Source organism: Aquila chrysaetos, chromosome 22, assembly GCF_900496995.4.
Source record: "Aquila chrysaetos chrysaetos chromosome 22, bAquChr1.4, whole genome shotgun sequence".
NCBI classification, from domain to species: domain Eukaryota; kingdom Metazoa; phylum Chordata; class Aves; order Accipitriformes; family Accipitridae; genus Aquila; species Aquila chrysaetos.
In genome coordinates this window covers 14291324-14306665 of record NC_044025.1, presented here as the reverse complement: position 1 = coordinate 14306665, position 15342 = coordinate 14291324, and the positions used below count along the sequence as shown (strand labels likewise).

At 43.6% G+C, this 15342-nt stretch overlaps 1 protein-coding gene across 1 annotated transcript in view; it reads left to right on the top strand.

Moving 5' to 3' along the window:
* The first annotated feature begins 675 nt into the window (after window positions 1-675).
* The window catches only part of GALNT10 (polypeptide N-acetylgalactosaminyltransferase 10), a 91093-nt gene continuing 76426 nt past the window's right edge, over window positions 676-15342 (top strand). Inside the window, exon 1 of the mRNA XM_029998053.2 lies at window positions 676-1076. Coding sequence (XP_029853913.1) covers window positions 885-1076 — 192 coding nt within the window. The 5' untranslated portion in view covers window positions 676-884. The remainder of the gene's footprint in view (window positions 1077-15342) is intronic.

Here is a 15342-nt window from a genome sequence, read left to right as displayed (position 1 = left end):
CCGTGGCCCCCAGGTGCCGCGCATCCCTGGGGCGAGCTGCAGCCCTTTGGGGAGCACCCGCACCCCTTGGCGAGCACCCGCACCCTTTGGGGAGCACCCGCACCCCTTCGGGCTGCTCTACCCACCCTCACAAAGCCCGGCCCAGGCCCTGGGCCCCACTTAACCCCGGGGGCCGATTCCTTCTCGCCGGTCCCCCCGGCCCCGGTCCCCTCCGGTTGCTGGCCCCGTCCCTTCTCGCACCCCAACGTGCTCCATCTCTTGCAAAGCCCTTCTATTTTTTTTTTTTTTTAGGGAGAGCATTAACCAGCCCTGAGCGCCTGCTCACCCCACAGCGCCCGGCCAGCTGCTGCCGCAAGGGCCGGCGCTTAATGGCCGTGGTTAATACCGCCGGGCTGCTAATTGCGGAGCCTGTCTGAAGCAATTAACCACCTTGATTTCCCTCACCGACGGCCGGTTCGGAGCCCCCTCCCCGCCCTCACCCGCGGCGCCCACCCAGGCACCCTCCGGTGCGGCGGCATCTTTGGAGAGCCGTTATTAAGAGAGTCATTAAGGGAGAGTCATTAGCGGGGAGAGAACGGGCGCGCGGGGGGAGGAGGGGGCGCCGGCTCGCGGCGGGGCGGGGCCGCCCTCCGGCGGCGGTGGGCGGGGCCGCCGGGGCCACGCCTCCCCCCCGCGCGCGGAGCGGAGCGGAAGTGCCGGAGTTGCCGCCCGCCGCTGCCGCCGCCGCGCGCGCGGGGGAAAGTTGGTCTCCCTCAGGGCGGCGGCGGGGGCGGCCGGGCCGGGCCGCGCTCCTTCCTTCCCTTTTCCCTCCCTTTTCCTTCCTTCCTTCCCTGCCTTCCTCCTCCGTCTCCTCCTCCTCTTCCTCCTCCCCGGCGGCGGCTCCGATGCGGCGGAAGCAGAAGCGGCTCCTGCAGGCGGTGGGGCTGGCGCTGGTCGCCCTCGTCTTCTTGCCCAACGTGGGGCTCTGGTCCCTCTACCGCGAACGGCAGCTGGAGGGCGGCGGGGCGGCCGGCGGGGAGGGGGCTGCCGCCGCTGCTGCCGCGGGGCCGCCGGGGGTAGCGGCTGGCGAAGCGCCGGTGAGTGGCGGCGCGGGAGGCGGGGGGAGCCGCTGGGCGAGGGACGCGGGGCGGGGGGTGTCTCCCGCGGGAGCAGCCGCCTTCGCCTGAGGTGAGGGGGTTTGCGTAGGGGATGGGCGCGTCCCCCTCCCTTGTGACGAGGGGGAAGCCTCGGCGGTGGCTGGGGGGGGGGGGTAGAAGCAGCAGCCGCCCCTTCGAGAGGAGGGGGCGAGGGAGAGGAGCGCAGGGGGTGGGCTGCTGCGCGCCCGAGGAAGGAGCGGCTTTTCTGTAGCCTGCGTCTGGGTTGGAAGGGGGAACGCGAGTACTTTCTTGGCAATTCGCGGATGCGGGGACCGGAGGGTGTGCTTGCCTTTTTTGGCTGAGCTCGGTCAGGTGAATAAAGCAAGGTCTTTGCTCCTTGGAACAAGGAGTGAGGAAGGGGAGCTTGTCCCACCCTTGCATAGAAGAGGACGGTAATTCTGCCTCCGAAGGGTGTGCCTCTCTGCCGTTTCTCTTTAACTGCCTCGGAAAGGTACGGGGAACAAACATCACCCGTTACCTCTGGGTCCCCGCAGAACTTAAGGCAAGGGCTAGCAGAAAGTACCAGGTGGAGACTGAAGATTACATCTGTGTACTGATCCTCCTTTGGGAGAAGAGGAGTGGATAACTCTTCCTGAGAGAGGCAGAGGATGCCTGCTGGATACATGGCCTGATGATATTGCAGCACATGACTGCATTCCTTTCTTGTCCCACTGGTGTAGTAGTAAATTTAACAGACAAACCCTTCTGCCTAGCGTGCGAGACAGGAAGGCTAGATCACTCAAATTAGACGTTTGGAAGCTCAGTTTAGCTGCATTTACTTTTGGCTATGTAATTGCTTTATCCCCTTCTGGGTTTAGCTTTATACCATTAAGAATGATTGGGACTTGAAAGCTTGAAATGTCAGTGTGTAACTATCAGTTCAGCTGCCACTCTACAAGGCTCTGCTTGTTCAAAACCACTTAAAACTCTTAGTTGTCTAAATCTTTCCCTCCTTGGAGACTTGCTGCTATGACTGCACTATAAAGGTGGAGAAACCTACTGTGGCAATTTCTGCTCTGAGGGAGAGAAGGCTCTCAGAAAGAGGTGTAGTCAAACTGAGACTGAGTGAGCTCGGAAGAAATGTTTTTTCAAATTCAAACATTTAATGCAAGTCTAGGTATAACCATGATCGTATCCTTGTAATGTCCCATGCTGGTAGGGAAAGGGATCTGCTGCTGTTACCTGTCATAAAAGAGAAATCTGTAGCGGATCCTCAAACCTGCACAGAAATCCCTTTAGCGTGCACAGTGATCATTACATGCCTGGAGCTCCTGATGTTTCTGCTTTATGCTTGTATTTCTGCTGGATTCAGGGAATCTATTTTGCATGACAGACAAAAATCAAGCCCTGTAGTCCACTGCTCCATAGCTTCACATGGTATGGTGTTATGGCGAAATGAAGACCATTGTAAAATCACGTGTCTCCCAGAGGTTGTGAGGAGAAAGTTAGTAATTATTCTTAGGAAGCTTCAAAGTTCCTTGTTAGAAGTAGCAGTTAATTCTGGTTAAATCTATAAGGGATGAAAAAAAAAACCAGTGACAAGCTGACTTTTTATTTTTGGTCTTCCAAAATTGTCCTTGTACTATGGGCTTTGGGTAGCTGTAAGCCAGGCAGTTCCTATGGTGCAGTACATCACTGTTGATTTCTGTGTATGTTCAGTGTTTTCCATTGTACAGAATGTTGACTCCATTTTTCTTCATGTCTGTTTAAAGTATGGCAGCTGTCAGTAAATTGAGATCTGCTTTTGTTTTGATGGTGTGTTAAGCTGGGCAGGAAAAGTCTGTGCAGCTTAAAGGAGAATTTCAATAAAACCTCTCTGCACTTGTGTAAATCGGAGTCACTGGGTTTTAGGCTGAAGGCTTCATCTTCCAGTCTAATTAATGTGGAATTATGGGCTGCAGTGGGTCTGTAAGTGAAGATACACTTGTACCATATGCCTATTTTTTGGAAGGATTGGGCGCTGAAATGATAGCTCCTGTTACACTGAGCAAGGGAAAGCATACCCTAAAGGACAACTGGCTGTCTTGGTGAAAATAATTTCAGGTGAAGCAGAATGAAGACAAAACAGATGTGTGTGGTTTTTTTTTTTTTCTTTTTACTGTTGTCATAGAGGTATCTGCCAGCTGACTGCAGAGAGTTTTTTGGGCATCCTCAGATTCAATGGTTCCAGCCTCTCTTCCTTGGTCCTGACAGGCATTCATGGTTTATATACTTACTAATCAACTTCCAGCTTGTAAATGAATATGCTGTTTGTCTGCTTGTTCATGAAGCCACTCGGAAGAGCTGACTTCTTGATACCAAAACTCTAGATGACAGGAGGCTATATCATAAAAAATTATATTCGTAGCAGTCGGAAAAGATTTTCTTCTGTTTCTGGCTTTAATTTGCCTTTTTTTGCAGGCTAATCTTTGAATTGAGGACATTCGGATGTGATACAGAATTGAGCTTTTCAATGAAATCTCTGTCCAGGCTCATTCTTTCTCTTTAAATGGTGACTGCTGTTTCAGTCAGTAATTTTATCTTTCAGAGTAGCAGCAGAAGGGGGAAGAAGGTTTTAAGAAACAGCTGAATTAAAGCTATAAAGCAATTCCTAGAACATAGAGTTGTGATGCTAAAATTTGGAAGTTTAAAGCCTGCTAGGAGTTTGTTTTGTTGTCTGTCTTGTGCTGCATGTTACCTTAAAAATGGCAATATATCAGTGTAGGCGATTTTGCCTTATTTAATCTTTCCGGTGCCTGAAACAAACGTGTCAGAAAATTAAGCAATCAGAAGCCATGTAAATATATTCTAGAAAAGATTATGCTAAATGGTTTCTGCAGAAGTGCCTAGGCAGCTAATTGCTTCTGTATTTACATGTTCAGGGGGAACATTACGGTGGCTGAAAATAATGTATTGCCTTAATAAAGTGGATTAGGTCTGTGTTCTTTCCTTCTGCCTTTGGGTTTGTTCTGCAGCTCTGTTGGGTGCTTCTTGCTCCGCAGAGAAGGGGTGGCCTTAAGTCATCAAGGTCTTGGCCTCAAGGTCGTGCTGCAGATCTCTTTAGAAAAGCTGATGCACTGAGTTACTCTTCGCTACATCTGCATGCTCAGAAGTGTCCTTTATCAGTGTGTATGTACAGTTGCTCAGCAGATGATATGAATTAGGAAGTCCTTTTTTCATGGTGTGTGTAACAGGTTTGGCTAGTGTCGTGGCTTTAAGTGGGGTTGATGGTATCAAGGTGCTGAAGTGTTTCTGCAGACAGCAAAAGTATTAGCTTAGAAGCTTCTTATACTTCATGATTGTACTTTTCGGCTCACCAGTATGTGTGTATTGGTATGCTCATGTAATGCAGATTGACTTTCGTGTAGTTTCATCTTTTTTTAACAAGTATTCAATAAGTAAAAACATATGATCTGTAGGTGTGGGGGTAGGAAAAAGCAAGAGAAATGCAGCTATTCCTTTTCTTTCTCAGATCTCTGCTGTCTGCCTCAGAGGCTGCTGAGCATCCTCAGCCAAAATGTTTAACTGATGTGTAGTCCTGCGGTACGTAAAACACAGAGGAGTTAGTTTGTGGGCTAGTGGTTTATGCTTGGGCTAATGCGAGTATTTATGTGACATCTAATGCTCTGCAGAGGTACTACTACTCTGTACCTGCATGGTCAGGCTGGAGATCTGCACTTGGTGTGATACCTGCTGTTATGGGAATGTGGCATTTGAACTTGGAGAGATACTAAGATTGAACATCTCTCTCTTGGAATTACTGGCTAAAAGCATTGTAGCAAATTAGCTGCCTTTTACTGCATGCATTTTTATCTGATGTGATGCATGCTTTATGGAGTCACCCTGTAGCTTGTTGTAGTAGTAATTTGTGCTCTATAAATTAATTTGGGAGCGTGATGGAAGTATATAAATCACATAGGTGATTGTGTGGTGCCCTCTGCTGCCAGCCTGCTGGAGTGAAGTGGGATGTACCTACCTGCCTGCTAGTAAGTTGTGAATGAGAAACCAGCTGCAAACTTGTGATAAAAAAGTGGTTTGCAAGAAGGCTCCTTTTTGAAAGTTTGGGGTTGTAAACTTTGGCTTTAGTGCAATTAAGCTTAAAGTTTCCAGCTGGTATTGCTGAAAATGTAGCCCCAATGATGAGCTGAGTGGGGAGCGATGCTGTGCTGCCTTTGAGACTGCTGCTGCTTACGTCCTCTTCAGCAGAGGAAGATCATCAGCTTTGCCATTCTGACCTGGGGACAGCTATGAGGCTGTCAAGGATTGTCAGCTTCATGTTGCGGTTGGCAAAAGCTAATAAGGAAGAGGGTGGTTTAGCAAACTTTGTGCTGCCAAGGCTGGGGAGGGAGGACAAGGGCTTGGGAAAAGCGAGGGGAAAACCTTCTGCTCTCTGCCAGCCAGAGGTAAATAGAACAACCCACTTGCCACACTTCCTACGCAGGTTTCTGTGGCAGTTACACTGCGTGTGCCCCAGATCTTGCTACTGCTGTGGAACTTGGGCTTGGCTCCTCGCAGACCTCTTGGAGACTGCTGTGTTGGCAGTTGTATTTGCTAGTCACTCACCAGCTGATATAAGAGCGAACTTTGAAAAGCTTATTTTGATAAGCATAGTGTAAAACAATTGGCATCTAAGGACTGAAGTGCAAGTGCTAGAGCCTGAACAAGCCTGTTTTAATGAAAGAGTGACTGTTTTCCAGTATGGGCTACTCTGAAGTTGATCATTTCAGTGCACTTGTGAAACGAGCAGGTTTTCCTGGAAAGTGTGGACCGCACTTTCCATTAAAATTTGGAAAAGATGTTTGTTAAGAAACTGGAGCTTTCAGTGGTCTTCACTCAGGGTCTCATTATTCCTTCTGGTGATTTTCACTGTAATGGCAACACAGAGCTGAATGAACGAATGGACTGTATTCTAGGTCTCCTATGCTGTGTGAAAATAAAAGGTTTATTATACTTGCTGTTCTTTAGGGGAGGTTGTCTTTATTGTGGAGCAGGTGCCGCTGTTATTGGACAAGTGGTTCTGTTTTGCCATTCAGACGTGCTCTGTATGAAGTTCTTAATAGCTGCAATGGTTACCTTTCTTCATGGCAGGGGAAAACTTTTTGGTTCCTGGCACCTGGACTACTTTTTAGGTCACTGGTGAAAACAATAATCATACAGCGATCTCCAGAGCTGTGGGTTTTTTCCTGTATGAATATGGATCAAATTGTGAGAGACAGCAAGATTTAAGAGCAACTATAGTTACAAATTTTCTGGCAGATAACTGCTGTGTATTTGACTAAGTGGACTGGAAAGTTTCTTACCACTGCTGAGGAGTGTTGTTGAAATTAGGCAGAAAAGTGCTATCAATCAGACTTTTGGTTATATAGTGTCATGTTCCACTCCCTGTTTAAATACAGTTACAGGCTTTACTGTAAAGAGATAAAGAACTGCAGTTAACCTTCCTGTCAGTCTTGTATTTGCTTCCCTGTGGAGCCAACTATAATCTTGCTTACATTGCATAAGAACAAATCCTGTCTAACTTAAACTTTGAGGAAATTGTTATCCAGGCGTAAAAGCAATCTGCACACTGCTCCTATTTCTTTGCAGCCTTTTCCTATACCAGGCAACATGGGCAGGTAGCCTTCGGCTTCCTTCTGGAAAGTAAAGAGCTGGTGGGGTGCATTAGGAGTTTGTAGGAGGTATTCCACTGTGTGCTTGAAATATCGCTAGGAAAAAAAAAAAATTGTGCTGCAGAAATTCGTTTTGATCCACTATGAAAGCAGGTGTTTCAACCTGCTAGCTTGGTATCCTGTTGACTTTAGCAGAGCTGTCATTGGTAGGCTTTTATGGAGTGCACCTTAACTGGAGTGCACTACACTGAGTTTCATCGTGTTTCAGATGGTGTAAATGCTTATGTAAACAAAGCTGCTGTGATATTTACCATCAGAGGACACTCTCTTTCTCTCTCTAGTGTCCAACATGCTTCATGTTTTCCATCCTATTAACTCTGTAGAGTAACCTCTAAGTTATGCCACTTTAAATTGTTTGATAGTAGCATGAATAATGCATGATACTGTGTAGCCACAGGGAGGGAGGTGGCTGCAGTGACTTTGTGCATATGAAATCTTTTAATAGTAATATGGACTCTCGGGTTAAGTGGCCTGAGTGTATGTGTAGATTTTCTTCTGGATCACCTTTACTAGAAAACTGGAAAGGAATTTTTCCATGGCTGAATGGATTAAAAACTGGCTATTCTGATGGGATATACTGCGATGGCAAACAGACATTAATGATTATTTAAATAATCATTCATTTAAATATTATTTAAATGTTACTTTAATCAGACTGAGGTAGACTGGGTTAAAGCTGAATAGTTACTTTTTATTAACCTTGTATCTGTCTGTTCCTACTCTGGAATCAAATCGGGAATACTCTTTCTGCCCTACATTTGCACTTTGTCTTAACCTGAGCTAACGTTCTGCGACAGAACAGTTTTGGTCAGTCCTAGCGCAGTTTGGCCACCCATGTATTCCTTCCAGATACGGCTTGACCTGGGATTCCTCTGCTTCTAGAGAGAAGTACAAAATACATTCAGACTTGAGTTCATGTCCCAGATTGTTTGCAAAACTGATAGCTGTCAGTGGGAATTTTTAGCTGTTAACAGAAAGTGTGAATTTGTTTATCGGATTTCACAAGACTCCTGAACAAATCCTGATGCTCAAGTCAGTTTCAGGAGTATAACAGCATGATGCTTTATTTCCAAATCCAGGGATAATAGCCTCCCCTTTCTAATTTTAAATTTTTATGTTCTACTTTTGGACTGTCTTTTGCCTTGTTTGTGATGAATAAACTTTCAAATTCTCTGTGATCTCTTTAAGAATCTACTTGTGGTATTACCTCCAGATCTGGCATGCTGCTCATGACTTCTTACAACCCAGGGAGCTAGGAAGTGTTACTGGTCCTGCTTTATTCAAGATGAAGCCTAACTTCTCAGCGGTAATGGTATCTTTTCTATCAGTGTAACCGACACTTGTGGTGGTATTTCCTGCATTTTATGTTACCCTGGCTAGATGACGGATAGGTAACAAGGAAGGGAGTGTTTATCTAGGCAGCTTTGTTAAGAATATAAGTAGTACTGGATATCAAATTATGGCTGACTTGTCAGACTGTGCCTCTTTTGTTAGATTTAAAGGGTCTGGCAAACGATTGGAGAAAGCTACAGATAAGTAAATCAATATGTAGCACAATAAGTTGCCAAGCAGCCCTCCTTTTCAAATGCCTGGGTAGAAAAGCACCTTCTACTGTGTCTGAGATCTGCTGGCAGCTCTGCATCCGAAGTCTTGTGTACCCACTAAAATATAAGAAATATGTCAATTGACATGTCTCCTTATTGTTCATAAACTTGATAAAGGTTTAAATCTCAGCTTCGAAGAAGGGAGATCTACCATTTCTTGGTCCTTAAGTTTTCTTTAAGTAATTGGCTCTTTTCTCTGCCCTTTTGCAGTTCCTTCATTTTCTGTAATCTTAGCTCCAGGGTTAAAAGAGAGCTCTCTAGAGCATATATCTGTAATTAAGGCTTTTTAACCACAGTTGCAGTGGAGTATAAGCAGTGCTCCGGTGTTGCCAATACCCAGGGAAGAAACTTGCTTCAGTAGACGAGCTGTTGATTTTATAATAACTGAACTCTCTGCTATCCCAGTTGTGGAGTTCCCTCTGATACTGCTTCATCCCTTCCCACTTTGATAAGTTGTCTTTCTAAGGTTGATGACCATTAATGGCATATCTTCTGTAGCTCACAAGAATAAAAGTATTTTATTTACTCTGCCTGTCATTTTCTTGGAAACACAGGCTGCCAGCTATTGCGAGTAGTGTCCCTCATGAGTATATTCAGAAAGCTTGAGGAAATGTCATCCAGCTCATTTCTAAGGTCTGACTTCTTTGGGTCTTACTGCAACTCTGTCCAGGCATCTGAACTAAAACACAGCTTTCGTTAACTGTACTGATAGCTGGTGGCATTCAGCAGACTTTCCTCTTTTGGAGGTCACGATATAAACACATGAACGTGTTGCCACTAACATGAGTTAGGGATGAAATTCCTCACTTAGTCCAGGTGCTCTTGGAGATCTTACAACTGCAGTGGACAAGAGCACACTTAGGGGCAATCACGAAACAGTAGCTGATGGCTTAAAATTTGCACCCTACAAAACTTGGTTTATATTACTATATCCTTTGCTTTTCTGTACTACTGAGTCAAACTGAAATAAGCAGCTTAAACATATTAAGGGTTTAAAATGGAAACCCTATTTTAAGTGAGTTGGTGTAACTCCTGTGGGTATTATGATTCTTTCCTTAGTCAGAAATAGAAAGCAAAGGAAGGGGAGGAGGATGGAGTCAGCAAAGGCTTGACTGCGTAGCACCACCCAACCTGGTGAAGTCCACTCTTAATGTTTATTTGGTGACTGTGTCTTCCATTCTCAACTCGTATTAATTTTTCAGCTGTAATAACTTTCTTCTTTCCACTTAGCACAAGTAGCAGAAAGCAACTTCTAAAAACTGTCTTTCAAAACGGTGAATGCTGGCATCTTTCCCTGTTAAGCTGAGCATTGCCTCTGCAGCAAGGTAACTAATTTCTGTTCAGAGTGTCTCCCCTCAACATTACTATGTATTTCTCACATGTATGTCATGTGTAGCTGATGTAGCAGTGACCTGACATATTTCCCTGATGTAGCTTTCAAATAGAGAACTTGGCCCATTCTACGTGGTTGTGGTTCACAAGATGACTGCTGAAGTCAAAATTCCAAAAGGCATTTCAGAGTATTTTTTTAAATGCACAGAAACTGCAGCTGTTTACTGAAATAATGACCAGCCAAGGGATTAAATTTCAAATGTTGAAGGGTGGTTTTCCAGGTACAAATATTTGAACTTGTGTCTTAAACTTGGATGTCTGTAAATGAACTCTGTCTTCCTGCTGCAGAGCTATTTGGCCATAAAAAAAAGGATTTGCAGAATAACAGTAAATCAGTCTGTCTCCTGCAAGAACTTTCTGGATGCATGAAATCTTCCTTCTTGTTTGACTACTCTCCCTTTCCAAAAATCTGATTAGAATGACATTTTGTCTTTCTTAGTCAAAGTCTTCTGATGTTTTAGGGCTTTATCAGATCTTATCTGGAAACACTGTCAGCTGTTCCTCCTACATGCAGAGCTGCTTTGCTTCTGCCCTCTTGAGCAACGGTTTTTACAAGATTAAGTTGTTATGCAAAGGTCTACTCAGCTTGATCTCTAAAGCCTGAAGTCCTTTGCTTGCAGTTATGTGTGCAAGCTAAGGTGACTTTTCAAAGGAAAGTCATCTTCTCCGATTCGGAAGATCTAACATTTAAACCCTCTAGTAGCCAGTCTTGTTTTTTCTCAGTGGAAGATCGCATAGGCTTGTCTTTGCATAAATTATCTTTACTTGTGTTCAAATTCATTTGGGAAGTTACTTTTACCCAGGTCATGACACTAGCAAGAAAACAATTTTTCTCCATGATGGGAATGAGGTACTTTTTTTCCTTCTTGAGCTCACCTAACATTTTTCAGCCTTCAGATGAAGTCCAAAGAAGAAATTTTCACAGGGACTAGTAAGCATGAGCTGTTGCTTAATAAATAAAACAGGTGAAACAGAGTTTGAGTGTTCTTAATGTTTAGCCCAAAGTTTTCAAAGATGTCTTGGAGTGTGATGTTCCTTTGAAAAATAAGAGTGTCAGTGACTTTGATCTAGGGTATGATACAAAAATAACCACATAACCAGGTCTAGTACCCATAAGATTTTTTTGGTTTTCTCTTTTTTATATTATTATTTTTAAAAGAGTAAGCAGCTCCTTCACTTCTGCTGAGACTGACTTTAATCTTAACTCTGCTTCGTTGGAAGTAGCTCTCTTTAGACACTGTACTTTCAGCTCAGATAAGTAAAAGCAAAATATATTCCCTCACTAAAGAAAATCAGAACCCCAAAAGCTAGATAAATATAGGCCTATGTTGTAAAGGACTTCAGTTAGGCAAGTAAGTTATTTTCTGTAACATTACAGAAGGTCACTTAAATTTAGCCCAACTGTCAGTTCCATGTTAGCCACTACATAACAGGCTTATTCTGGATCTCAAAAAGAAGTGAACCCTGCGATTATCTTCTGTCTTCTGATTTATCTTCCAGGTGGCCTGTTGCCAGGGTTTAGTGCGTGATAGCCAAGTAATAAGGAATAACCCTTTTTTTTCCACTCCTGCGTATGTTAGTTCTGCTGATCCACCAAATACATTCTGGATTGCTGCTTCTCTTTTATTGTCAGGCTGCAGCTTACTGTGTTGGAAATATCTAAAACTCCTATTGATGTTTTGCTGTTGCATGGTGCCTAATTTTTTGTGTCTGTTTTGGAATCTGATTCAAGATACTAATTTAGCGGGGGGGAGGGGGGGTGGGTGGGCAGAAATATCTCCCTTCAGAAAACCAGCATCTGTTCACAGGTCTTGTTCACAGCAGCAAAGGAGTTATATTGGTACAGTTAAAGTGTTTGGAATGAGACTTCTCAAAATCATTTTGCTTGCCTGATTCTGAGGGCATAGAAATAAGCTGCAAAATTATCTGCAAAGTATTGGAAGACCTGGGGTTTTGATATAGAAACTGGCAGAAGTGTATTTGGTTATACATACGGAGACCACAGGACTATCCAAGTTATCATTGGTGCCATATTCCTGCTGTTGCTGCTGATTCTTTGGAAATGTGGTTATTTCCCCATTCTGCCCCAGATTGTTTCTGATCTTCAGGTGGGGTCGTGTGCTCTGCGAATGAGGAGGATTGGAAAAGTCTTATTGGCAATGTGTGAAGGTCCTACTTGTGTTGTCCTTGATTTTGGTTGCTGCAGAGTATCTTTGTGTAAAAGATAATAGGTCGTCTTTCACCATAGTTGCATATTTTCTGCAAATAGGAACTTGGGCCAGACGATTACTGAAAAGGAGTCCTTGGCAAAGCAATTACAAACTAACAAGAAAGTATGTTGAATGTCAGTCTGTGCCAAGACCCTTTTCCTTGCATTTTGGCCAAAGCTGTTATCAGCATAAACTAATACCGGTTACCATGGGTGAAAGGCCTAAGCTCTGGGAACAAGTGATGTCTTGAGGCTTTACAAGTGCTGATATTTTTATAAGAGGCTGCTCATAGTAGAAATGCATCTGAGAAGCTGTGAATTGATGCATGTGAGCAGAGAGCACTGGCATTGCCGATAAATTAGCTGGGAATTGTCAGTCATGTAAAAACTCAAATTTTGGCTTAACCTGAAAATGTTAAATGAAATATAAAACTACATATTTTCTCTCTGGATATTTGAAAACAATAACAAGTAATCTGAAAACTTGTTTTTTTAAATTATTTCTAGAGGGTATGAGTTTTCAAGCCTAATGCAGTGAAGTCTATTTTTATAGTCCTTGAAAACAAAACCTGACAGACCATATTTGCCAGCACTTATATTGCTCTGGTGACAGTGCTGCTTTTTAAAGCATGCCAGAGGAAATGCTCTGTGCCGGAGCATATGTCAGTGATTAGTGGGACCAGTGCTGCAGGATGAAGTGGGAGAAATATAGTTGTGTGTAGAAAAAGCTGAATGGACAGAATATGAGAAATGTAGTGGTTTATGGATTGGTTTTACAGTAGGAATGGAAAATAGTTATTTTTAGAGTTATCTGTATTTAAGTGACATGCTGTCTTCCCAATCAGTTGAGGTTTAACTGAGAGGACAACTGGTGCCTTTCTCTGTATGTTTCCCTTAATTTCTTCTTCATTTAGAAAACTCTTTGCCCTTTGAATCTATCACTGTTTATATAAGCAGGTATTTGCATGCTTTGTTTATGCCAGAGTGAACTGAAAGCCCTAGGAAGTGAGAGACTTTGGTACCCAACTCTTTTTGTGGATTTAGGCCGAAGTGGATTTAAGGGCTCAGGCAGAGAGTGATCCTCAGAAACTAGCTGATACTCTCCAGACCTGACATCCTGGGTCCAGAGTTCTTACCACTCAAGCCTCTGGGGTGTGTGCTTACATTTTGCTTCTGCATAGCTCTTGCCACCACCGCCGTCTCCTCCCTGAAGCCCAGCAACCATCCTTAGCATTGACCACCTCTTGTCAAGGGTGCGGGGTTCAGAGCACAGCTCTCAGACTGGAGTTCTGCACGAGCCGCATGGGACTCGAGGTACTTGCATTCGAAGCCCTTGGGTGGAGGGGAGAGGAGGACAGTGCCCTGCTACCATTTCACAAGGATCATTGATGGCTTTTACTCAAGAGTAGCAGTGCAGTAGCACTCAATCAACTTTGCCTCCCTGTTTTGACTGTGCAAAATAACAAAAAACCCCTGCTCTGTGTTTGAGCAGAACAGCTCAGGCATCAAAGCATGCAAACAGGTATGAGTGTTTGATTCTTATGCAACGTAGAGGCCACCTTTTACATAAGGGCCATGTACCTAAGACCTGGAGAAATCGAAAGTCAAAAGCCTGTCTTCCCCAGTTGTTTTGAACTTGATCCCGAAGGTGCCTACAGACCTTACTCAAGGACATAGACCCTGCTTTGGGAATTGCTAAGCTGGAAGTTTTGCTGCAAGATGCACAGCATTGCAGTATCAAAGTTTCTTGTAGATTTAGCCCTCTACATCATAGATGTAGTCATCACTCAAGTGCTGTAAAAGATGTTCTCCTGCCTTACCCTGTTCTTCATATCTTGCCAGTTATGTTCAAGTATGTCAAAATTTTTCTATTCAGTATAAATTGGAGCAAAAAGAAAATGCCCTGCTCCCTTTATCACAATTGATGTCTGTATGTGAGCTTTCCCAGTATTTGTTTATGAAAACTGCTTGTTTTCCCCTCTGAAATCTTTTTGTCAGAGCAGCTCAATACAACTTGGATTAAGGGAAGTTGCAAGAGGTTAGAGAATCCCTGAAAACTAGAAAAAGAATGTATTGGACTGCTGCATAGCACTACCCTGCTAGTATCAAAATTAGACTGCTACTTTTTGTAGAGTAGACATCTGGCTGTTAATATTTAAAGAAATAATACAAGAAGCCAAGTTATATCCAATTAAATCCAAGTTATGGAATAATTGTCTTGAGGTCACTACAGCTGTGACTTACCTGTCTTATGCTCTTTTTTTGTGTAGAATTTTTCCTTACATTTAAGAGTTTTTAAAGCTATTTTAGGTCTGTGTTTTGCTAGCCTGTAAATTTCTTGCTTTTGAGTAACTCTTGAGATAATTGGAAAAACAGAATTAAATTTTTGGGCTCTTTAGGGAGAAGTGATGGCTTCATGAGTATTGATTTGTATTTGTGTAGCACACAGGAGGCCCAGTTGGGAATCTGCAAAGAGAAAGTAAAACACCCAAAGGAAGACTGCTTCCCATAAAGAAACATCAACTGAAAGTATATTTATTTTCCTCCCCTAAAGTTGCTCTACAGAAAATGCCTTAAAAATTAGATTGTTTGCTGGTACTTGTACCAAAAAAAAAAAAAAGCAGCTTCTCAGCAGTGCAATAATTCGATTTTATATGGTGTCACAAGTACTGCACAGCTTTCTGAAAGAGACAGCTGGATTTTCACTGGTGACTGAATCCAGTGTTTAAAGATCTTGGGTGTTTTCAGCCTTCTGGTTTGTGGTGTCTCTCTAGGTTTTGTAATTTCTTCATACTTGAATCTGCTGGCTCAGGTATGAGATTTCTGGATCCAGTTTCTCCTTCCTCAGCTTGTCAGAGCTGTGAAAGGATCTGATCTGACTTGAAACCTTGATTATTTTTATCTCTTTTTAATTCTGTACAACTGTTAAAGGTCTAAACATTTAAGAGGAGCACCAGCTTACCTCATTTGTGAGTCACACCTTTACAATAGCAGGATGTCTTCAGCAAAATCTTTTCAAGCTCATTGAAGTTGGATCTGTTAGTGATGGGTTCATGTGCGGTTTTGGCTGTGTCTGCAGATACGGTCTGGTTTTTTAGCAGAAGTATGTGTACAAGTGGCTCTTTGAAAGGCTGCTGTTCCTGGGTAGCAAAGGAAAGGCAATGGCTCTCACTGGAAGACCAGCAGTGAGGCATGGTGTTCATCCCTCCTCTTTTGATGGAAGGCTATTGAAAACTATCTGTGTCTCTTGCCGGTGAAGTGTTGTAATGCACTGTTAAGGTAGACTTGTTCATTGACTTGAGCGATCTCCTCTGTTCAGGAGGTGGAAAAGAATACCAAAGAAAATAATCTTC